This window comes from Eretmochelys imbricata, chromosome 2 (genome assembly GCF_965152235.1).
Source record: "Eretmochelys imbricata isolate rEreImb1 chromosome 2, rEreImb1.hap1, whole genome shotgun sequence".
Classification (NCBI taxonomy): Eukaryota; Metazoa; Chordata; order Testudines; family Cheloniidae; genus Eretmochelys; species Eretmochelys imbricata.
The window spans coordinates 12,384,146-12,408,955 of NC_135573.1; the positions used below are offsets into that span (position 1 = coordinate 12,384,146).

The window sequence follows — 24,810 nt, forward strand, 5'->3', positions numbered from 1 at the left end:
TGAAACAAGACATTTCAACATTTTTGAAATAACTTTTTGTTTAGAAATTGAAGGTGATTAAAATAAAAAGAACATTATTAAACAAATGGTCAAGGTTAAAACAAAACATTTCAAAGTTTTGGAAATGAAATGTTATAATGGGCCTGAACTGAAAATTTTTGAATTTTCATTTAATGACAATTCAGGAGGTTTTTGACTTCTCATCCCAGTTTGGGATAGGAAAATATTCTAAATCTCAAAAATTCTTACAGGCCAGGAAACCTGTTTCCTGTTCAGCTCTAATGACAAGTCTCTATTTTCTTGAGAAGTCATCAAGTCCAGCCTCCTGCTGTGAGGCAGGACCAAGTAAACCTACCATCCCTGACAGGTATTGTGTACAACCTGTTCTTAAAAACCTCAAATGATAGGCATTCCACAACCTCCCTTGAAACCCCACTCCGGAGTTTAACTAATTTTATAGTTAAAAAGTTGTTTCTAATCTCTAGTCTAAAGCTCCTGTGCTGCAGATTAAGACCATGACTTCTTGTCCTACCTTCCATGGACATGGAGAACAGTTGATGACAGTCCTCTTTATAACAGCCCTGAACCTATTTGAAGACTGTTACTTGGTTTCCTCTCAGTCTTCTTTGCCCAGTTTGTTTAACCTTTCCTCATAGGTCAGGTTTTCTAAATCTTTTATCATTTTTGTTGCACTCCTGTGAACTCTTCCCTGTTTGTCCTCATCTTTCCTAAAGTCTGGCGCCCAGAACTGGACACAATGCACAATAGCTGAGGCCTCACCAGTGCCCTGTAAAGTGAAACAATTACCTCCCATATCATGCATACAATACTCCTCTTAGTGCATCAAAGAATATTATTGTTTTTCACAACTGCATCACGTTGACTCATATTCACTTTGTGACCCACTATAACCCCCAGATTCTTTTCAGCAGCACTACTGCCTAGCCAATTATTCCCAATTTTGTAGTCCTGCACTTGATTTTTTTCCTTCCTAAGTGATGTACTTTGCACTTATCTCTATGGAATTTCATCTGGTTGATTTCAGACCAATTCTCCAATTTGTCAAGGTCTTTCTGAATTCTAATCCTGTCCTCCAAAATGCTGGCAACTCTTCCCAGCTTGGCGTCATCTGAAATTGTATAAGCATACTCTCCACTCCATTATCCAAGTTGTTAATCAAAATATCGAACAGTACTGGACCCAGGACTGAGCCCTGTGGGACCCCACTAGATATGTTCCCCCAGTTTGACAGCAAACCATATATAACCACTCTTTGAGTACAGATTTTAAACTAGTCTTGCACCCACCTTATAGGAATTTCATTTAGACCACATTTCCGTAGTTTGCCCTAGGCGACTGCAACAAAAGCCTTCCTAAAATCGAGACATAGGAATAGCCATACTGGGTCAGACCAATGGTCCATCTAGCCGAGTATCCTGTCTTTTGATTGTGGCCAGCACCAGATCCTACAGAGGGAATGAACAGAACAGAGCAATTATTGACTGATCCTTGCCCTGTCATCCAATCCCAGCCTCTAGCAGTCAGAGGTTTGGGACACCCAGAGCATGGGGTTGCATCCCTGACCATGTTAGCTAATAGCCATTGACAGACCTATCCTCCATGAACTTATCTAATTCTTTTTTGAATCCAGCTATACTTTGGCCTTCACAACATCCCATGTCAACAAGTTTCATAAATTGACTGTGCATTGCATGAAGAAGTATTTCCTTATGTTAGTTTTAAATCTGCTGCCTATTAATTTAATTGGGTGACCCCTCGTTCCTGTGTTGTATGAAGGGGTAAATAACTCTTCCCTATTCATTTTCTCCACACTCCGCATGATTTTGTAGACCTCTGTCATATCCCCCCTTTAGTCGTCTCTTTTCAAAGATGAACAAATACCAGTCTCTTTAATCACTCATATGGAAGCTGTTCCATGCCCCGAATCATTTTTGTTGCCCTTCCCTGTACCTTTTCCAATACTAGCATATCTCTTTTCAGATGGCTTGACCGGAACTGCACACAGTATTCAAGATGTGGGTATACCATGGATTTGTATAGTGGCAATATGATATTTTCTGTCTTATTATCTATCCCTTTTATAATGGTTCCTAATATTTCTGGACTGTCAGTGCATATGGATCAGATGTTTTCAGAGAATTATCCCCAGTGATTCCAAGATCTCTTTTCTGAGTGGGAACAGCTAGTTTAGACTCCATCATTTTGTACATATACATGGGATTATTTTTCCAATGTACATTACTTTGCAGTTATCAACATTGAATTTCATCTACCATTTGGTTGCCCAGCCCACCAATTTTGTGAGATCCCTTTGTAACTCTTTGCAGTCAGCTTTGGACTTAATTATCTTGAGTAATTTAGTATCATCTACAAACTTTGGCATCTCCCTGTTTACCCCTTTTTCAGATAATTTATTAATACGTTGCACAGCACTGCTCCCAGTTGAGATTCTTGTGGGACCCCTGCTATATCTCACTTTCCATTGTGAAAATTGACAGTTGGTTCCTACCCTTTGTTTCCTATCTTTTCACCAATTACTGATCTATGAGAGGATCGTCTCTCTTGTCCTAGGGCTCCTTACTTTGCTTAAGAGCCTTGGGTGTGGGACCTTGCCAAAGGCTTTCTGAAAGTCCAAGTACACTATATCAACTGGATCACCCTTGTCCACATGTGTGTTGTCACCCTGAAATAATTCTAATAATTTGGTGACGCCTGATTCCCCTTTACCAAAGCCAATACGACTCTTCCCCAACATAAAATGCTCATCTGTGTGTCAGATAATTCTTGTCTTTACTGTAATTTCATCTATTTTGCCGGGTACTGAAGTTAGGCTGACTGGCCTGTACTTGCCAGGATCGCCTCCGGAGCCTTTATTTAAAAAAATATATATACAGGCATTACATTAGCTACCCTTACTCATCTGGTAGAGAGGCTGATTTAAGTAATAGGTTACGTACCACTGTTAGTAGCTTTGCAATTTCGTATTTGAGTTCCTTCCAAATTCTTGGGCAAATACCATTTGGTCCTGGTGACTTATTAGTGTTTAGTTTATCTGTTTGTTCCAAAACTCCCTCTACTGAGAACCTGAATTTGAGACAGTTCCTCAGATTTGTCACCTAAAAAGAATGGCTCAGGTGTGGGAATCTACATCATATCCTCTGTAGCGAAGACCAATGCGAAGAGTTTATTTAGCCTTTCTACAACTAATTTGTCTTCCTTGTGTGCTCTGTTAGCACCTCGATCGTCCATTGGCCCCACTGATTCTTTGTCAGGCTTCCTACTTTTGATGGACTTAAATTTTGTTGTTAGTTTTTGTCTTTTGCTAGTTTTTCTTCAAATTCTTTTTTCGCCTACCTAATTATACCTTTAGTATTGACTTGCCAGAGTTTATGCTCCTTTCTATTTTCCTCAGTAGCTTTTGGCTTCCAATTTTTAGGGGATGTCTTCTTATCTCTGACTCTTTTACTCTGCTGTTTAGCCATGATGGTATTTTTTGTCCTGTTACTGTTGTTGTTTGTTGTTATTATTTATTTTATTTTGTTATTTTATTCAGGATATACATTTAGTTTGGGTCTCTATTATAGTGTTTTAAATGGTTTCTATGCAGTTTGCAGGCATTTCACTGTTATGACTGTTCCTTTTTATTTCCATTTAATTAGCTTCCTCATTTTTGTGTAGTTCCTGTTTTTTAAATGAAATGCTACTGTGGTGGGTTTCTTTGGTATTTCCCCCACACACACACACACAGGGATGTTAATTTTAATTGGATTATGGCTACTATTATCTATTCACCTCTTGGACCAGATTCTGTGCTCCACTTAGGACTAGATCAAGAATTGCATCTACCCTTGTGCGTTCCAGGACTAGCTATTCAAAGAAGCAGTCACATCTATTGCTTCTCCACATTCACTAAGTCAGTAACCCTGTCAAAGAAGAATTTAGGTTGGTTTGGTGTGATTTGTTCTTGACAAATCCATGCTGGCTATTCCTTATAACCCTATTATCCTCTAAGTGCTTACAAATTAATTATGTAATGGTGTGTGTGTAAAATACATACAGGGATATGTGTTTATTTCATCACTGATTTATCTTTCTATTGTTAAGTATTCATAGAGTTCCTCCCATGAAATGGTTTATTAGCAGTGATGGGAAAGGCAGGACAGAAGCTGCTCATCACTCACACTGATCATGGCTAGCTTTCCATTCTGACAGTCCGTGACAGAATCAATTATTTGTACCTGACTCCCTTCTGCACATTTCTCTGTAACTCAGGCATGGCCTCTCCATTCCAACAAAATGAGATTTCTGCTGTCACCTTGCTTTCAGTGTGACCCTCATTTGCTGTCACCCCTATACTTGAGCACAAACCTTTTGTAGCAGTAACAATGGGAAATAGCTGGCAGGTTGATGGCTAGGAGGAATTGGATAGGAACAATCTATTTCTGTTTACCTGTAATTGAAGAGAAGACAGTAGTCTAGACTGAACACTACTGAGCTGACTGAGTGGACAGTGTGGAAGACTGAAAATGAGATCTTGTGTTCCCAGCTTCACAACTGCACTGGGTCTGGGAGAAATGTCTCATGGTTGGTTTGGGCTTTTTGAAGGGGCTTCCATTATTCATATAACAACATTTTTAGGACTGGATTTGCATTTATACGAAGACCCTTATACACCCCTCAAGCAACGTACAGTGGCTTTATAGTGAGTGTGAATTAAACTTGTGTAAAGGGGCCTTAGTGTAAATGTGAATCAGACCCCTGGGGTAAAATATTGGCACCGTTGAAGTCAACGGCAGTTTTGCTACTGATGTCAACAGAGCCAGAATTTCACCCTTCATGTTAAGTACAGTATCCTGGTCAGGTTATTATACCACTCCCATCACCATCATATCTCAGCACTTTCCAGAGTTCAAATCCATACAGTGTGCTCTGTGCCAAGAAAATTTCTTCTCAATCCCACTCCAGTGGGGAGCACAGGGTAAGTGAGGGGGAGTTTTTGTGCCCAGAAATGACAGCACGTTAGGAGATTCTGCACGGAAGAGCAAAGCTGCAGAGGTGAGGTTTGTGTTTGGCTCTGTGGGTGCTGATCTTCTTGTCATCCTTTTTTCCTGCAGGAGTGAATTCCATTGTTTTGGGCCTACTGCCATGAAAGCCCTCCATCCCATTTCCCAGCTGATGCATTCATCCTCATCCATAATGTCTTGTTGCCAGCATTAACTCCTGGGGCATCCTGTTCTGCATGGTGTATAGAAAGTAGGAGAGGGGACGATGTGGACAAGGGAGCATCTGTTTTCCAGGGTTGAGTGGGGCCCCAGGAAGTGGCTGGGAATCCTTGAAATTGTCACAATTTCCACTCAGAACACTGAAGCAGTGAAAAGGCCTTACTTCTGTGGGAGTAGGGCTGTGGAATGCCATGCGTATTGCCTTGGCATTTACTAAGTCCCTTCTCTTCTGTGCTTGGCTGTTTGGTTGTTTGTTTCATGGAAAAAGGTGATCTAGCCTGAAACATGTTTCCGTTAGGTTTGAGGAGAAAAAAAAATCAGCTTAGTTTTTATTTGCAATTCGCTGATTTTTAATAAGTCAGTCACTGAATTTGGTAGCCTACCGCTACCCATCTGGAATGACAGTCGTAGTGTCACAAAAGCATAGTTAACCACGCAGCCTGTTAATGTATAGAGCAGTGGATCATTAATATACACTGTCGCTTTCTGTCCCAAAGTCACCTCTTTTACTGTACTTTGCATCCGTACTTTGGCTCTTCTCTCTATTGCAGCCATTCATAAATCCTCACCCCACCCATGTTAATTGACACACGCATTGTCTATAACTACGCTGCACTCCAGAGCCACCAGAGTGTAGAAAGTGCTTCATTTATAAAGGGGAAATGAAAGCTCCAGTACAGGGTTGGAACAATTACAACTATTTGATTAGTTGTAATACGGCTATAATTAGCTCTTATTTAAGAAGGCATTTGGCTCCAATAGATGGGAAAGGAAGAAGCAAGTCAGATAAACAGTTCTATTTGCATGAGACTTTCTGGTCTTTTGTTGTGGGTTTTTTACTTTATAGTGCTTGGTTTTTAATGTTCATTCAAGGAATGTCTACAGGGTCTACTTTTCCATAGCAAAATTAGCAGGACTGCGAGTGCCTATAAACTGTGGCAACAGCAAGGGAAGCTAAAAGTAAATAGAGGTCACACAGAGCCGTAGCAATTAAACATCCTAGGCCTGACTTTTCAAGGTATCAGCTCACTGAAGTCAGAGGGAGCTTCAGACCCTGGCGGAAAGATGGTCCACTGGTTAAGGTGCCGATCAGGCAGTCAGGAAACCTGGGTTCAATTACTGGCTCTGCTACAAACTTCCTGTCTAATCTTAGGCAAGTCACTTAAGGCCAGATTTTTAAAGGTATTTAGACATCTAACTGCTATTGGTGCCTTAATTCCCAGTCTGTAACATGGGGGTAATAGTTCTAGCCTACCTATAATGGATTGTGAGGTACTTTGGATGCTATGGTAGTAGGGGACATATAAGAACTCAAATTAGGATTTGTTTCTTGCAGCTATATATTATTAACTGGAAATACAAATGTTAAAGGGTAAATTGCTCTTCACATCTTTACAGTGTGTACCACACTTTATTAATACAGCAGCTTGGTTCATATATACTCTTTAACAGTAGCTCTTTCTTTAAAGTAAGGCTTAGGAGAGTCTAGTATTCTGACCCCAAGAGCACCCCAGTGCCAGATGGCAAGGGTCTCCCTGGTACAGAACAGTAAAACTCAGCTGGCCTGAGTAGCTCAACACACCTCACACACTGTTGCCATGAATCCATTGCAAGGTGTCTTGTAATATAGCCTTTGAAAATGAACACTGCTCATTAATATCACTGTGAAATGTATGTAATGACTCTGTATGTGAAATTATGGAGGCTTTCTGATATTAGGGTTTGGAGTTTGTAAACAGACCAAGGAGGCAAAACCGTTTTTTTCCAGACAAAGGAGAATGACCAAGTCCTTTTTGGCTTCTGGTGTCAGAGCCCTGAGCTAAAGCTGCACAGAAGCATTTAGAGTTACAGGGTAGGTGGTGACACAAGCCCTTACTGGTCTCGGTGAACCCCAAAGCATCACAAGGGTCTTTGTTTATTTGCACGCTGGTGTAATTTTATTGTTTTCCGTAGTCATTAAGAGAGATTGAAGAAGTCCGCAGTGTTTGAATAATCATCTTATTTGGTGTACTGGTTTATTAAAGGAATTTACAGAAAAACAACATCATAAAGTGAAGAATATAAATGAGTTTACAAATGAGTTAGGCCTGTTCTCTGTACTGATTCTTTCCAGGCTTGTTTAATATCCCTCCCACACATATTTAACACATGTCACAAAATCTCAAATATCCTGCCGAGATGCACTTTGCAGAGGGAGGGATACAAACTGCATTAATGCTTCCATAAAGGTGCCCTCATTACTCTGACATTCGATGATTCTAAATATAGGATTATATTTAGAACAAAGATAACAATCTGGGGCAACTATAGGGTAAAATATGTGGAACCATAACAATAGGCTTGATTGTATCTTTGCCCCTTAGGCAGGGGTGAGGCATAGACCCACCAGGACAGAGCAGAGATCCTCTGCCCTGGGAGAAGAATAAGTTACTTCACCCCTCTTCATAGAATAGCTTATTCCCTCATTGTGTTCCTGGCCACTGCCCTGGGGAGGGAGCAAGGGCAGAGCCAAAATTTCTTCCACACCCCACCCTTTCTTCATCAAGCCCTGATTGTTTTCACCCCATTCGATGAAATATCAGGATCCTGGGGGAAAGTAGGCAGGACTAGTGGCAGGAGCTTGGGAGTCAGGAACCAAAGCCAGGGGCTCCATGCGGGCATGGTAGGCAAGACATTCACCTTTTTGCAGCAAGGCATTGGTGATGGTAAAAAATGTGTGAGGAACAGGGTACATCGAAGGTGTCTTTTTGGTTCAGCGCCTTTGCCATGTGGAGATACTCTACATCAGTGGCCCCAACGCGGTGCCCGTGGGTACCATGGCGCCCGCCAGGGCAGTTTTGTGCACCCGCAGGACACCACGCCGCCAAAATGCCGCCGCTGAGCACCGCCGCGGCTGAATCACCCACTGAAATGCCGCTGAGAAGCGTTGCCATTTCTTGGCTGCATTTCGGCGGCGGGGTGTCCAGCGCCCGCCACAGTCTTCTGGGAATAGCAATATTCTATTCTCACAGAAAGGCTGGGGACCACGGCTTTACATAATCTTTGTATACCTGGGTTTTTTTCTCCTTCCTCTGCATCATGGGGCACAGGTCTGTTACAGGTTTAAATTAGTGTAAATGGTGGATTCTCTGTAACTTGAAGCCTTTAAATCATGATTTCAGGACTTCAGTAACTCTGCCAGAGGTTAGGGGTCTATTAAAGGAGGGGTGAGTGAGGTTCTGTGGCCTACAATGTGTCGGAGGTCAGACTAGATGATCATGATGGTCCCTTTTTACCTTAAAGTCTATGCCTGTACCCTATAGAGAGGATGCTTGCATATGTTATACAGAAATGTAAGTAGGCCCAAAAATCTATTTCCTAAAAGTAGGTTTAACAATAGTCAAGCGAGGCCTAATAAAATATGAAAGAAATGAGACAATTCAGAGGCAAATTTTAGATATGTTAGGGCATAACCCCAGCTCATGTTGTAAACATGTTTTGATCCTATCTGCTTTTTACAAGTGTTTCAGATAAAATGTTAATGTTTTGGAAAATACTGTCTGTATTCATAGTTATTGGTGTTGCATTTATGCAGATGGTTAAATAGGCAATGAGAAAGAAGAAATTATCATAGCAGAAATACACACATGGTAAAAATAGATTTAATGTTAATTAATTAAGGAGCATTATTATAATTGATTATAAAAAGGGTAGTATGCTGATTTTAGATAGGTGCATCCATCCACCATCAAGGCACCATTAGAGAAAGGATTACAATGATTTTTCTCAGCCAGGGGATGCATCATTTCATCTTAGAATGTGAGTATAAATGAAGTGTATGCTTATGTTGTGATGCCTGTCGCTTAACTAACTACTGTATATTCAATAAAATAATTGATTTTATCACTTATTGTGTCATACACAATCCTCCACTAAATTAAATGATCTGTAACTGCCCTAGAGATTGACACCTAAAGAGTTAGGTTTGGTTTTATTCTTTATTTTTAAATTACTAATTGGGAATGCATAAATCAAAGATTACACAGGCACCTTTGAGGTGGTGTCATCATTTCTCAAAGGCAGCTTTGATTGCTAGAAGCTCCTTATATAAAATCTCTTAATTTTGTTCTCCCAGAGTGTTTTTCAGGGATTAATAGGCACAGGGGAGCAGGTGCTATTGGGGGTCACATCTTTGGGAAAGTATTGCCCCGATTGCTCCATGAGATTAATCAGTCTTGATGACAAAGACACACATCAGGTCAGGATGGATCAGGACTGGAGCACAAATGAAGGCCCTCTTGAATTGATTGAACACTCATTGAGCCTCTCAAGACCGGTGAAGGAGGTATGTTTGTGGAGGAGTGCTCTCAGTGGGGCTATTCATTCTGAGAACCCAGGAATGAAGCGCCTATAAAAATTAGTGAATCCCAGGAAGTGTTGGAGCTCCTTGATGTTCCTGTGGCCTGTCCAGCTCCGAACAGCATCCACCTTCCCAGGGTCCATTCTGAGGCCCTCAAGGGACAAGATGTCATGCAAATACTGCACAGAGTGCTGGTTGAAACTGCATTTCTTGAGTTTTACAAATAGGCCATGTTGTTGGAGCTGATACAGGACTTACCAGACATGTTGAATGTGCTACTCAAAGCTTTCTGAGAAGATGAGTATATCATTGAGATAGACTATGATATATTGGTCTAGGATGTCATGAAATATCTTGTTCACAAAGTGCTGGAATATTGCTGGGGCATTTGTAAGACCAAATAGCATTACCAAGTATTCATAGTGGCTATACCAGTTCAAAAGGTCGTTTTCCACTCATTCTCTACATAAATCTGCACCAGATTGTAGTCTCTTCTTAGGTCAAGCTTGGTAAATACCTGGGCTGATTGTATGTGGTCCAACAATTCTGTCATGAATGGGAGGGGGTAACAATTTCTGATGGTTAGCTGGTTGAGAGCCCGGTAATACATGTGTAGGTGCAGGTCTAATCATTCTTTAACTGGCAGGGGAGGTGGAAGGATGGATACATTCCTTGGCCATGTTAACCTGGTGATAGGATCACCAGGTGTCCAGCTCCAGCTCTGATGTGGCATAGATGCAGCCAGAAGTTATCTTGGCCCCAGGTTGCAGCTCAGTCGGACAATCATAGTCATGGTGTGGTGGTAAGATGTCCACTTTTTTCCCCTCACAAAATATCTGCAGTCATGTTACTTGGCGGGAAAAGGAAGAGCCAGCTCTGACAGTGGTCCCAGCTTGGCCACAGCCTGGACTGGAGTGTACCTTGGCAGCAACTTGGACTTGCGTCTTGAAGCCAGGACTTGTCCAGTGGTGTGCGCAAACAAACTTGCTGACAGAATTTAGAGTGGAAACTGACATTCTGCTCCCACCAGAGGACATGTGGGTCGTGAGTGACCAGCCATGAGACTCTGAGAATTATGGGAAAGTGGGATGAGCGGATCATATGATTTCTCAGTAGTCCTGGATAACAACTTCCAGAGGTACTGTTTTGATTGTTACCAGGCCTGAGGACAGGAGTGAGCCATCTATAGTCTCTGTGTGGCCATGCCCTGGTTTTTGCTGAACCAGGAAGGCCAAGGCTTGTGCTGTATTGGCATCTATAAAATTGTCCACAGCTCTGGAGAACTTGAGCACCCACTGAAGGGGAATTTGCTGGGGCTTCCCTAGGATGTGCAGGCAAATTTCGACTTGCAGGTGTGGTGAGGGCTTGCTGTGCCTTCGATGTGCTCCACTGAGAATTGGGGGGCATCAAGAGACTAATTACAAATCCTAGTTTTTCCTGGTCTGTGGGGTAGAACCAGGGTCAGAACTGGAAGAGCAGAAGACATTGGTGGAGGAAACCCCTAAATTTTTGGCAGTCTCCATTGCAACAAGGCATATTCATTATGTAGCCATGTAGGCTGCACCACTTCTGTTCATAACATGAGAAGTTCCCTTCTGGGGGCTGTCAACTCATTCAGGTGTATCTAGTGCCATTTGGGATATGCTGGGTAGGGAGTGGCCTCCTCCTGCCATGTCCCCACAGGGCCAACCTTCTTCACGGGTTATGAGGAGTCCAGGCAAACTGTCAGGATCCTGGGCAAAGGTAGGCAGGACTAGTGGCAGGAGCTTGGGAGCCAGGAACCAAAGCCAGGGGTTAGAGCTTGTCGGAGTCAAGTGCAGAGTCCAAGTCAGGAGTCAAGCTGAGGCTAGAGCCAGAGATGGGGTCAGGAATGGAGCTCAAGGTCGGTTTCAGGATCAGTGTTTGAGTTTTGGGAGTCAATTGGCAGTCAAGATCCAAGTCAGAGCTGAGGTCAGTCGCAGAAGTTCAGAGGCAGAAAAGCATGGTAATCATGGCAGCTAGCTAGGGATTTACATTGTTGGCTGGACACTTCCTGGTATACCCCATGGGCTTCAATGGGATCAAGGAGCCAATAAGAAGTCACTAAGACAACTGTCAGTCGGCTCAATAGAGACAGAACTTCCCGTGGCCTGCAACCTCTGCAGATTGTGTGTTGCAGGAAGGGGCTAAATTACAGCATGAGGATGCTATTTACGCAGTAGCCCTGAAAGCCCAGGTTCAAATCCTGTCAGTCCTCACATGAGGTCACAATCTGAGCAGGACTAAATGTGTGTGGGGAGGAATAAAGGATGTCTCCTTCCCTGCGCAGTTTTAAAAGGGCTGTGTCAATCTAGTGCAAAGAGACTAATAGGTATGTTGTGTTGAACATAATTTGCTTCAGGGTGGGGATCATAATTAGATTTCTCTGGGGAGAACATACTTTGCACACATTTCAGCATTTTCACTGATGAGCTTTGCTGCTGCTTCCGATCTGTAGGAAAGATGCCTGTTATTATTTAAGGGTTACGTTCCCTCCCGCCCCCCCACTGGAAATTATTGCTTTAGGCAAACTAGTCATTGTTAAGACGACTAATCATGGGCCAAGTTCCAAGGCTTTTCTGATGATGTCTTATATCTAGGTTTTCTGATTTTAGGTTTGAACTGATAAACACCAATAAAATGCTCTGGTACACACACAAAGAAATTGGTGTTTATCCAATAAACACCAGAATTGGTTATTCAGTTTGTGTTGACTTTGCTCCTTTCCCACAGCTGTTTGTTTATGTAAGTGAAGGCACTGCTCCCTAGCATGTATCTAGGGGCTTGTCTACATGGAGCAGTAATGCAGATTACAGCGGGGGGGTGATTTCTAAATAACGTTGCACATTAATTGGTCCATGTAGGCCTTGCTGGTGTGCAATAAAGGTTCCCTAGTGTGTTTTAACGTAGTGCTGTTTGAAGCAGTACATTGTGTATGTATTGAAACAGCCCTGAAAAACCCAATTTATGGATATCTACATAGAACTCAAAATTGTTAAAAATGAACCCTGAAAAGTGAAATTAATATATCCTGAAAAACACAAGCCCTCATTATTGCTTATTAGAAACATCTAGAGTTACAGGGCAGTGGGATTTGTGATGCGTTGTTGTTGGTTATATTATATAGGGGAAAGGAGATCTTGTGTAGTTCAAGAACTAGCCTGGGACACGGGAGAAGAGTAGAATTCACTTCCTGGCTCTGCAGCAGACTTCCTGTGTGATCTTAGACAAGACATTCAATCTCTCTGTGTCTCCATGTGCAGTCTAGACTGGCATTACAAACCCTTCCCAACCTCACAGAAGTGTGGTGCGAATTAATTAATTAGTGTCTGTGAAGTGAGACACTGTGACAATGGAGACCATGTAAGCACTTACACAGACCAGGGCCTTGACCGTGCAAACACTCATGCCCAACTTTAAGCATGTGAGTAATCCCATTGACTTTGATTCACATACTTAAAATTTGACATGTGTGGAAGCATTTGCAGGATCAGGACACAAACTAGCTATCCCCACAGGGGAAAGAGACAGAGAGCCAAGCTTGCCAGGCAGAAAAGAGTAACATCTGATGAAGCTTTATGTAGTTTATTTCCTAATTTGGCCCCCTCGCATGATGGGAAATGTGTGGCTTTTCTTTGCAGGCAGTAATTAAATGGCTGCTAACTGTATTCAAAACCATAGGAATTAAAAAAAAAATCCTTCTTTGGGGGGGAAAAAGGGTTCAGGACATTTTAAAATACAGAAGAGTTCTTTTGTGTAAGGACATGAGGCTGATCAGTCTCAGCATTTTTAATAATTGTCTTGGTGCAGTGTTGCCAATTGCAGAAGTCGCATGAGACTGAACCCCGCAAAAGGTACATGAGGTTATTTTAAACACCAGGAGGTTTGCATTAAATCAACCCCTCCTTCAAAAAAAAATGAACAAAAAAACCATTTCTTGGTCTCTGTCCAGATGTTTTTTTTATTAATTTCCATTTAATTTATTTATGTATTTTATTAACTTTGTGGAGAGTGAGCGGAATGTGTGTCTGTCTGTGCACATGCACATGTATGTGTGCATTACACACACAGCGTGAAATTCAAGCTGAAGTGTACCAAAAATTCACACCCAAGCTGGGAGCAGTTATAACACTAGAATGAATTACAAGGAGTCTGGTGGCACTTTAAAGACTAACAGATTTATTTGGGCATAAGCTTTCATGGGTAAAAGCTGACATATGAAGAGAAGGGAGTTACCTCACAAGTGGAGAACCAGTATTGACAGGGCCAATTCGATCAGGGTGGGTGTAGTCCACTCCCAATAATCTCCCGTAGTCCACTCCCAATAACTGATGAGGAGGTTATTGGGAGTGGACTACATCCACCCTGATCGAATTGGCATTGTCAGTACTGGTTCTCCACTTGTGAGGTAACTCCCTTCTCTTCATGTGTCAGTATATAATGCCTGCATCTGTAACTTTCACTCCATGCATCTGAAGAAGTGGTTTTTTTTTACCCACAAAAGCTTAAGCCCAAATAAATCTGTTCACCTTTAAGTTGCCATCAGACTCCTTGTTGTTTTTATGGATACAGACTAACACAGCTATCCCCCTGATACCAAAATGAATCTGATGATGAAAATCCTCCCATTTGCGCAGATAAATTGGCAAATGAAACCTAGTGGGATTTAAGGCTAGGGTTGCCAGGTGTCCGTTTTTCACCTGGAATGCCTGGTTGAAAAGGGACCCTGGCAGCTCCATTCAGCAGTGCAGTAGGGGCCCGGGGCTAAGGCAGGCTTAGTATCTGCCCTAGCTCCGTGTGGCTCGCAGAAGCAGCTGCCAGGTCCCTGCAGCCCCTAGACGCATGAGTGGCCAGGGAGGCTCAGTGCTCTGTCTACGCCCCTAGTGCTGATTCTGCAGCTCCCATTCGCTGGGCACTGCAGCAAGCCTCCCTGGCTGCCTTGCACCCCAACCATCTCCCCCAGTCTGGATTCCCGTCCCACACCCAAACTCGCTTCTGGAGCCCACACCCCCACAACACCCCAACCCTCTGCCCCAGCCTGGAGTCCCCCCTGAACCCCTAATTTCTAGCCCTACCCCAGAGCCTGCAGCTGGAGCCCTTACCCCCTCCTGCATCCCAACCCCCTGCCACAGCCCGGTGAAAGTGAGTGAGGGTGGGGGAGAGCAAGTGGCAGAGGGAGGGGGTGGAGCAAGTTGGGGTGGGACCTCAGAGAAGGGATGGGGCAGGGCAGGGGTATTTGGTTTTGTGCGATTGAAAAGTTGGCAACCCTAGTTAAGGCCCTTTGATTTTCTATGTTCCGCACTAATGATAGGATTGCCAACATCTCAACAGAATAGGAGCTGTGTTCTTTATAATGCTTGAGCTGTTAGCCATGTCATCTATACTAGCAGGAGAAATAAAGGACCCCAAGGGGCCGGACTGGCTGTCAGTTCACCTTTAAAACAGCATGCATGTCTTCTGCCTAAACTCTTATAGTTATATAGCATCAACGTGGAGGGCCTTTGATACAGCAATGATGCTGCCATTCTGCTGTATCTATGTGGGACAGGATGCCAGCATCCCGTACAGCATGGCGGAGCATTCTGCACGCCACCACACACTGCTCGACGGGGACTCCTATCACACTCTGGCATAGTGACTTTTTGGAATGGGGTTGGATGCAGAGCCGAAGGCTGCAGTCGCTGAAGTAGGTTGGGAGTGGATGGTGCTCAGCATTTTGTGGGATTAGTCTGCTAGTTCATTGTAACTCTCCTCTCTGAAACCCTGCAGCCCTCTAGGAATGCTGATCTCTGTGAACATAGGGCATGTTGAATTTCAAAGCTGAATGGAACATTGTCCTGAGGCATTGGATCCATTCAGCTTATTGTATAGAATCTTAGGCATTGTTGGCTGTCTTTGACTTCGACCTTCACAATAAAAACGGTGGATCTAATGCCGCCATGTAAATCTAACTTCTAAACCAATTATCCACTAGCAGTGGTCTGGGCAGGAATGTGTTTGAAATGAAAATTACATTAAACTTTCCATCTCCGAAGAGAACCAGTATATCAATATCCAAATCAAATAACAGCAAAGCCCTTTTGTCTGTCAGATAGGAATAAGAATACATTATGTCTGTAATATAATTTTCCAGGTATCTCTAAAATGATGAGGTTTAAATTAAAATAAATATGACTGCATGCCTTTGAAGAGTTCATCTGGCTCAAGCATTCTATTGGAACAGCTGTAGTGCAAGAAAGTAAATATGCTTTTTTTTGTATTATCCACACTTATGAGCAACAGCTGTCCAGGGTACCTGATGGGAAGACATTGGGTAGAGGAAATAATTTGTATATTCCCAAGTGTGCTTGATAAAAATCAGAGTTTGGAAAACTGACTTGTATGTAGTTTGAAGTTTCAGCCAGATGGACCTGGTAAATAATGAACTTGGTCTGATCTGTATATAACTCATATTCCTCCATAAACCCTTTTAGATAGTAAACATTTTGGCAGTGGGGCTGTCTTTATTTATGTATGTGGTACAGGCCAAACAGACTGCTGCTAAATAATAGTCAATGAAGATTATTATGCTGTAGTACCAGGTTTTCCATTGCCTATCTGGCTGGCAACATGCTTGGCTTTTAGGGAGTTCCCATACCACTCCCCCCTTTTTATTTTAATTTTTGCAAATAAAATAGAGAATAGGAAATACTCCATGCTGCCCCCCTATAGTAGTAGCCAGAGATATGGACTGCACATTGTATACACATTTTCCACCCACTGGAGAGAAGTAAATCAACAGTGTTCCATTCAGCAGAATTCACTCAGTGCCACGTCCTTTTGATCAGAGTTTCACAAACCAGTGCTCCCTAAGACCTCCCGGCTTGCATGGGTGCAGTTGTAGCCTTGGGTTTGCAAATGACATAGTGTTGCCTGCTCTGTTCATTTGGCAGCTGTGATGAGTACAAAACATCTGCACAAAGGTCCCAGTTCAGGAAAGCATTTCAAACTCTTGCTTAACTCCTTTCCTGTTCATAAAAGCACACGCCTGAGTGCTTTCCAGAATAGGGATAAGAGACTTAGGTTTTTCAATTCTGCCTCTCTTTACAGAAGCAAAACTTCTGCACCTTTTAAGTAGACTCGCTTGAAAGCCAAGAGAGTTGTTGAATTAGATTGTAAATTCTTTGAAGCAATGAGGATAATTTTGTACAGTTCCTAGCACAATGGGGTCCTGGCCTGTGACTGGGCCTTCTAAGCATGCTGCTAATACAAATAAATAATAATAATAATATAATATTCCAGAAAACCACCAGTCAGAACTTATGTGAGCTGGGGTGACCTTCGGGGTGGGCAATCAGGGTGGCTACCCTGGGCACCAGTGTTCAGGGGTATCAAATCCTTGGTGGGGGGTTGGTCCACTTGTTTTTTCTTGACAGATGTTATTATTGCTTTTGCTTGTGCATTTTGAGCGGGGTTAGGGATGGGGCATTGAAAATGTTTTCTACCCTAGGTGACAAAACCTATAGGGCCAGTCCTGTGCTCAAGAATAATGTTTTTAAAATTCACATTGTCACAGAATGGCTTTGGGTAGGGCTGGATGGGAGGAAGCTTTGCAGGGACGTGGTTGCACCTAAGCAATAGAAGTATAATGACTAGAGGATATTGATACAAAATTATGATACAACCTTGAAAGTCTCTGAACACCAGATACCCTTTGATCAGCGACTGGGCATGCTGGCCCTATAGACTGCTAAGTCAGTCTGTTACTTGGATGTGAGTCTGTTATAGCCCTAACTAGAGAGCATCTTTACCTCAGACTGTAGCAACTCATGCTTTTAGCTCTGCAGGTTCCCGGTGCGTCACCCAAGAGGGCAGCTGTCATATGCTCAGTGTTCCAAGGATTCCACAGAATTTGTGGAGGTTAGGAAAAGTGTAGACATCTTTTCCTTTCATTGTGTTCTTATCTTGTGGTGTCATTGCACTTCTATGTTTTAGCCTAGAGCAAAAAGGGGACAGCTGAACTGTCATTTCTGCCCCAGCCATGGTATTCCATGGATGTATCTGCTTTCTCAGAAGGTACCCAGACAAATTTTACAGATTCCAAGTCACTTGGATAGGGTTCTGATGAGCTGCTTAAGTATCCTAAGTCTCTCAGGAGAACCTTACAGGGCATCTCCATCATTAGAAACAATGTCAGTGTCCTCCTTTAAAAAGCAGCCTGCCTGCTGCAGCTTTGTTTTCTTTAAATGCCTCAGCAGGGGACCATTATCCTGCAACAACATTATGCTCAATTAACATTAATTATTAGGAATGCGAGTGTGTAATTACAAATATAAATACAATGGGCTTAATTAATCCTGGAAGCTGAAATGTAAGCTAGAAAATGATCTCTTTGCAAAAATCCAAAGCCATGCTCTGTCTGTGTTTTGTGCAGGTGACTCTAGCCTCTCTTCAGCCTGCATTCATGAGAACAGCGTGCACAGTAGAATATTTCAGATCTTATACAGGAATGAAGAGATTGTTATTAACGAATCGATGAACTTCAGGGTCCACTTACTCCTAGATGGCGAGAGGGTGAGTTTTCATTGGCTGTGAATAAAATGGATACTTTTCTGTTATAATGTGCAGGTAGTATCCAGATGTCAGGCTTTCAACTGGATTCTAGAACAGAGTTGAAACTGATGGCTGGTCATGTCATCTGTGCTCTAGCCAGCACTGGAGGACCTGCTCCATCTCTCTTGGAGCTTCTTGGGGCACATGGGGAATGTGCAGTCTGCAGCGTCCTTTTGGCTAGTACAACCTTTTTTCCCACTTGGTACACCCAGAGCTGGCTGCTATTGGGAGGTTGGGGGGAGCAGGGTCATGGCCCCACCTTCTCTCTTGGATGGTTTGTGAGCCCTGTAGGCATAGGGAAGGAGCAATCCCTGTGCTCCCTAGAGAGCCGGCTGCGCAATTCTGCTTTATCCTTTCACAGCGTGGAGATGCATGTTCTTTGTGCCTTCCACCCACGTTGTTTACACATACAGTCTGATTGGTATGCCCATCCCTATGTTGCCTCTGTACAAGGACTATCATTCAATGCTGTCATTCATACCTGCTCTCAGTAACGATGAAGATCTCAAGAGATCAGCTGCTCTTACAGAAATTCAGAAAATAAGACCCTTCTGGTCCTGCAGACAATCTGGAATAAATTCCCTGGGTTAGGTTTGGGACTGGCAGTTCAACCTCTTCCCCTCCCCTGCTTCTCTTAATATTCTGAAATTCAAGGAAGAGCAGATTCAGTGTTCTGGCATTGGCTTATCTGAACGTACAAGTAGCTTTAAAAACAGTTATGGTATAAGGTCCGTTTTAGTTAAAGCTACTAGAAAAACCTAATGTAAGCTCATTTGAACTGCTTCCTCTCCTCTATTCTACCGTGGGATTGATCTCCTGTATTCTCTCCTAAAACATTTTGTTTCTAGTTTTATGTATGCTTATATGAGAAATGGACAATCATGAACTGTGAAGGAAGGAAAAAATACCCTCCTTTCACATATTGTGAAATTTGACAGAAAACAATTCTAACAAATTTAGCTGCAAATTAATTTACCCTAATGATGCAAAATCTGTCATTAATCAGTCTCTCTCCCCAAGTTACAGTGACTTCCACTGGGCTGAGTGGCTTCATGCTGACTGCTGCATTAGCATTTGGGACAGTTTTTCCTGCCAAAAATGAAAATGATCCTGCCAGATTCCTCACACCAGCTCAAACTCATCCCTGTGCCTGATGTGTTGTGTGGAGCGTGGTTTAGATAATAAGCTCCTAAGAAGTGACAGGGGCCTGATTCGCCACTCGCACACTGGCTTTACACAGATACCAACTCCGTTGTCTTCACTGGAGTCACACCAGAGCAATTCAGGAGTAAATGAAAGAAGAATCAGACCCCATGTCGACTTATATATTTACACGTCACCGGATATACTGCTGGCACTCTGTAAATAATAAGTAACAATCACTTTGTCACTCAGAAACTTTGGTACTTTTCATTCCTTTGTTTGACAGCTTATTTATCACATGATAGAACCGCATCCTGCCAGCCTTCCTCCAATCAAGTAGCGCCTAGCTTTGCAAGCAGTGGAGGAAGGTCCTACTCTGCATGAATAAGGGTGGAAGAGTCACCGGGGCACAGAGCTGATCAATGACCAATAAAATTAGTTAGAAAGTCAGACTGGGTGACTTGGGTGCTTGAGTCACTATCCTCTGTGCATTTTGGCTGTCAGAGCTTGGTTTATAAAATATTCCAATAAACAAGCTGTGTGCAAGGCCAAACGGTGTTTGAGTAATTCCATCTAGAGGATAGGCTGCTAACTGTGTACTCAGTACAAAAAAATAGTAATATTGGGTAGATTTTGGGTAGAGTCTCTCCTTGTGATCTGTTTCCATAACCCAAGAGAAGCTTAAATATCCTTTGCACTTAGAAAGCTGGAAATAACTCTGGAGTCCAGCAGTAGGTGGAAGATGCCCCCAATTATGAGGCTTGGAGGGGTAATGAGTGCACCAATCACCATTTAAATATGCCTCATTAAAACTCTCTAGTGTTGTGGCAGTTGGCTCTGCCTCATTCTAATATCCCAGAATGCATCATTCTTTGATTTTTATTGGAAATTATGGTGTGAGGTAGAATAAGCCCACAGGGTTACAAAGGAGCCTAATTTATTTTCTCATGGTTTTCAGTTTCTTTTTACATAATAATAATAATACATTATGTTGTTATTAATAATAAAAAGTTGGTTCCATGCTCTTCAGTAAATGGTGATAGGACTGAATGATGCATTCTGGGGTGAGATGGTAGAGTAGAGCTACCCGACATGAATCTGGGATTCCTTACAGTCAATTTTTAGCTGGTTCTGTTCTCTCAACCTGCGTATTGGAGGCACGCAGCACCAATTGCTCAAATTGGCCATAGGGAAATAGAATTTCCATTGGCTTACTTTTTTGATTTGTAAGCTGCCTTTTAAAGATGTCTTCCAGAGGAGAATATACACCTAAGTGCTTATATAGAATTCCAAAGCAACTGTGTTACACTAAAACTTGAGGGCATGATCAACAGATTATTGATGTGAAAGGAAAGCCTATCCCTGGATAAAGGCCCCAAGGCCCAGATTTTTGAAGGTATTTAGGTGTTTTGGAGGTATCTAAAGTCATCAGGGTGGAAAAGACATTTCAAGTAGGCTCTCCCTGTTTCAGAGCTAGTCATGTGCACGTCACATCACATAGTGAGGAGAAGCCATTTAATCCTTGCTGTTCCCTGCTGTGTGCCACATTTGCCCCTCCACTGTATCTTTAGTGCCAACCATCATGGCTGGGAGTTGTGGGAAATAGTTGGGCTGTTGTAGGGAAAGGCTACACTAGAACTCCTTGAGCCTGATTCTGACCTCATTTACACTGGAGAAAGAATCTGATCTAAAGCCTGTTATAGTCAATGGGGTTATATTGATGTAGAGCTGGTCAGGACTTTTCTATTGGAATAAATGCAGCGTCTGCAGAACTGAAATTTCCCATAGGAATATTTTGATTTGCTGAATTTTTTTTCATTTTTTGCATTGGGAAAATTGAAATGAAAATATTCCATTGAATGGACAGCACTTTGTAGTATCTTATCTTGTAAGTTCTCATTCTTCTGGTAACTCTTGCTGATTTCAATGGGAGTAGCAGCTCAACATCTCTTAAAATCAGATGCCAAATTTCATCCACACTTGGTGGATGAGACTTGATCTGTCTCAGGCACAGTCCGTGGATTGAATCCCTAGTTTAAACGCAGACTACAATTCCAAGAACTTTGCTGTATAATAATTATTTCCTTTGTATCCAGCAGTGACTGTGATTTGAGTTTTAGCAACAACAATACGCTTTTTTAAAATAAAAGTCTTGTTTTGATAAACATGCTTGCAGGTATTTCAAGACAAATATTCAATATGTAGAGGCTGGAATTTCGTCATCTCAGGTCCCACCAAGAGCTATCATATGCTGCACTGCAAAATAACAGATTACTTTGGGAGAGTTTAAGTACCTTTACTTTGATCATTATGACAACGCTAACTCCTTGAATTCTAAATTATTTCTCCCCCCCCTCCCACCCCCCCACCCCCCTCAACACACACGCGCATGCACATAAAAATATGTTGTTTCACCTTTGCAAGATGTAGTTAAAGCAAATGTTAGACCAGGTATCATATGATTCATGCAAATCTGTGTAGGTCTGGTGCCTTTGAAATGTCTTTAGTGGGTTACTGATACAAGACCTTTTGCTGCAAGGAGCTGAGTACATGCTACAGTATGCTGGTGTAAAGCAATGTCATTGCAGAGAATCTATTATTATACACAGAGGAGTAGTTCTTTTTCTTTCAAGTAGAGGACAGGGTACACTAACCAGTAACACCTTCTTCAGCTTCTACGCTGCATTGCTATGGTCTGTTAAACAGTCCTTGTGTTGTACGTGAGAAGTAGCTGCATTTTAGTAATAGAAGAACTGATTTCTGCTTGTATTTCAGTTAACTAAAACTAAATGTAAGACATTGTTCTAAACTCTACTAACATTGCATTGCAGGTTGAGAAAAGTGAAACAGACAATTGTTAGAGGATTAGATTCTGCTTTCATTTTTAGCATGTATTTCGACTGGCTTTAATTGTGTCAAACTGTATGGTGCACTGCTAGATCCATTCTTTCCAAGGTTAATATAAATTAACTTGCAGCTCATCTTACTTTCTTTTTCATAAAAACAAATTCAAATTCTTTTATTAACAATAAAATATCAGGAAAAACTTCCTGATGGTGAGCTCTATTAGATGAGGGTGTCAAACACTCCGTTTGCCGGCCAGATCTGGCCCAAATGGTGTATTTATTTGGCCTGCTTAGTACATCCAGATTCTGCACAATCTAAGCTTTCCTTAAATTTTTTTACCCCTCATGTTTTGCAACTCAAATCTTCCTAATGTGAGCCAATTGCAAACCGATAAAGTCCGTTCTTCCTGAGTCTTCAGAGAGGCTGTAACAAAGGCTCTGAGAGGTATGAACTCCCTTCTAATCTCATTGGGATGTTAACTATAAAGACTAAGGGGTTAACTGTTTGCAGTGTTGTAGCCATATTGGTCCCAAGATACTAGAGACACAAGGTAGGTGAGGTAATATCTTTTATTGGACCAATTTCTGTTTGTGAAAGAGACAAGCTTTTGAGTTTACATTCTGTAACCCACTAACCCTTCTTTTTCCTATGACTGCAGAGTCTTGAATGGTGCCTTGCAACATGTGTAAACTCCTTCTGCTAAACAATGTGTTCCACTTTGTATTTAGCTGTGATGCTCGGAGTATCTTTCCCAGACCTAAAGAGCTCTGTGTAGGCTCAAAAGCTTGTCTCTTCCACCAGTAGAAGGTGGTCCAATAAAAGATATTACCTCAGAATTAACTATTTAATTTATGATTTTTTTGTCAGTAATTGGACTCTGCAGTAGTTATTGATTGAGAACCACCACAGTTCATGGTTCTATATGAATGCAGAAGAAAAACTAATCCTTGCTCTCAGTAAATTCACAATAAAATTCAGACTAATAATCTCCTAAACAGCAAGTTGATCTTTCCATTACTTGGAACATCTAAACTTGGAGGAGATAAAACACTACAAATGTTCTGGGTGGGTGTGACATTCCTCAATTTGGACTGTTGAACAGCTGTGTCCTGTCAGTTTTCCAACCTGGGCTGCCTTTTACACTGCTTTGCTGTGAGAACAACCACTCCTGGCCTGTTCATAAACAGCCTTTAGCATGAAGCATCCCTCCAGTCTGAATGATATGAGTGCTCTAGCTAGTTACTCCTGAATTATAGTGCAGAGTGACACCAGCAAATGCTCAGTCCCAGACTTGTCCCCAGAAATGTGCATCTTGTACTCCCAGCTCCCTCTTGGACAATACAAGCTCCTATAAACTCTGTCATTTCATTAATAGAAAATGATATGCACAAACCCTATTATAGCTAATGGAGGTTCCCAAACCATTGGAGTTTCCCTCCATTGGTTCAGTCCAAATATACTAGCTTAGTTAAAACAATAAAACAAGTTTATTAACTACAGAAAGATAGATTTTAAGGGATTACAAGTAACGAGGCACAAAAATCAGAATTGGTTACAAAGAAATAAAAGAGAAAAGAAAAACTAATACCTGATTTAACAAGCTAAGTGGACTTAAAGCAATAGGATTTCTCTCACCGTTTTTTCACAGCAGTCTGGCTGGATTTTTCAACCAGGACACCTCCCACAGTTCAATTCCCTCCTTTCTCTTTCAAACATTGTTGATGCTGTGAGTAGAAATGAAGGGAGAGAGGTGATTTGAGTCCTCTGTTCTCCCTTCTTTTATCATTTCTTCTCTTCGAGAATCATCTCCAGCTGGGGTTCAGGTGACAGCAAGTCTGTCTGCCAACATGTAAATTTCTCACTCACACCCTTCTTCCTGCCAAAGAATGGCTGCTTAATCTGGTGACAGTCTTTTTGACTATGCTGACACCTGGCTGAGGTGATGGCTAGCTCTTTGTCTCTGAGGAACTGGTCTGGGCTGCTTCCTCAGATTTAAAATATGCCTTACTGACATCATACAAAAGAATTTTATAACTTTACATACAATGCTGACATACACATTTCACCAGGACAGTAATGTTCAGCGAATTATGAGTTTTCAAATTATACCTCACAAGGCATATTTTGTACAAAAAATTATCATAGTCTTGTAAAAAGGATGAACATGAGGGTACAGTCTGTCACAGTGGAACAATCTTTCACTGGCAGAGTTTGGACTAGATGAGCTACTAGGACTTTTCTGTCTCTAATTTCTGTGGTTTATTTAGATTGTCAGCTCGTTGGGTGAGGGACTGACTTTTTGTTCTCTGTTTGGTACAGTACTTAGCACAATGGGGTCCTGGTTCATGACTATGGCTCCTGGGCATTACTACAATACAAATAATATCAATTTTATATACTAATGACAATAGTTCACCAAACTTCTTAAATTTCTGAGTGTAAAATAATAGGAAATTAACATGTCTGAACCAGTATGTTTTACATCCGGGATCAGCAACGTTTGGCACGCGGCCCGTCAGGGAAATCCACTGACAGGCCGGGACAGTTTGTTTACCTGCAGCGTCTGCAGGTTTGGCTGTTTACAGTTCCTACTGGCCGTAGTTCACCATTCCAGGCCAATGAGGGTTG

At 42.1% G+C, this 24,810-nt stretch overlaps 1 protein-coding gene across 1 annotated transcript in view; it reads left to right on the plus strand.

Annotated features, from left to right (window-relative positions):
- Positions 1-24,810, plus strand: part of FAM135B (family with sequence similarity 135 member B) — a 230,378-nt gene that overhangs the window by 92,451 nt on the left and 113,117 nt on the right. Inside the window, exon 3 of the mRNA XM_077808827.1 lies at positions 18,014-18,153. Coding sequence (XP_077664953.1) covers positions 18,014-18,153 — 140 coding nt within the window. The remainder of the gene's footprint in view (positions 1-18,013; positions 18,154-24,810) is intronic.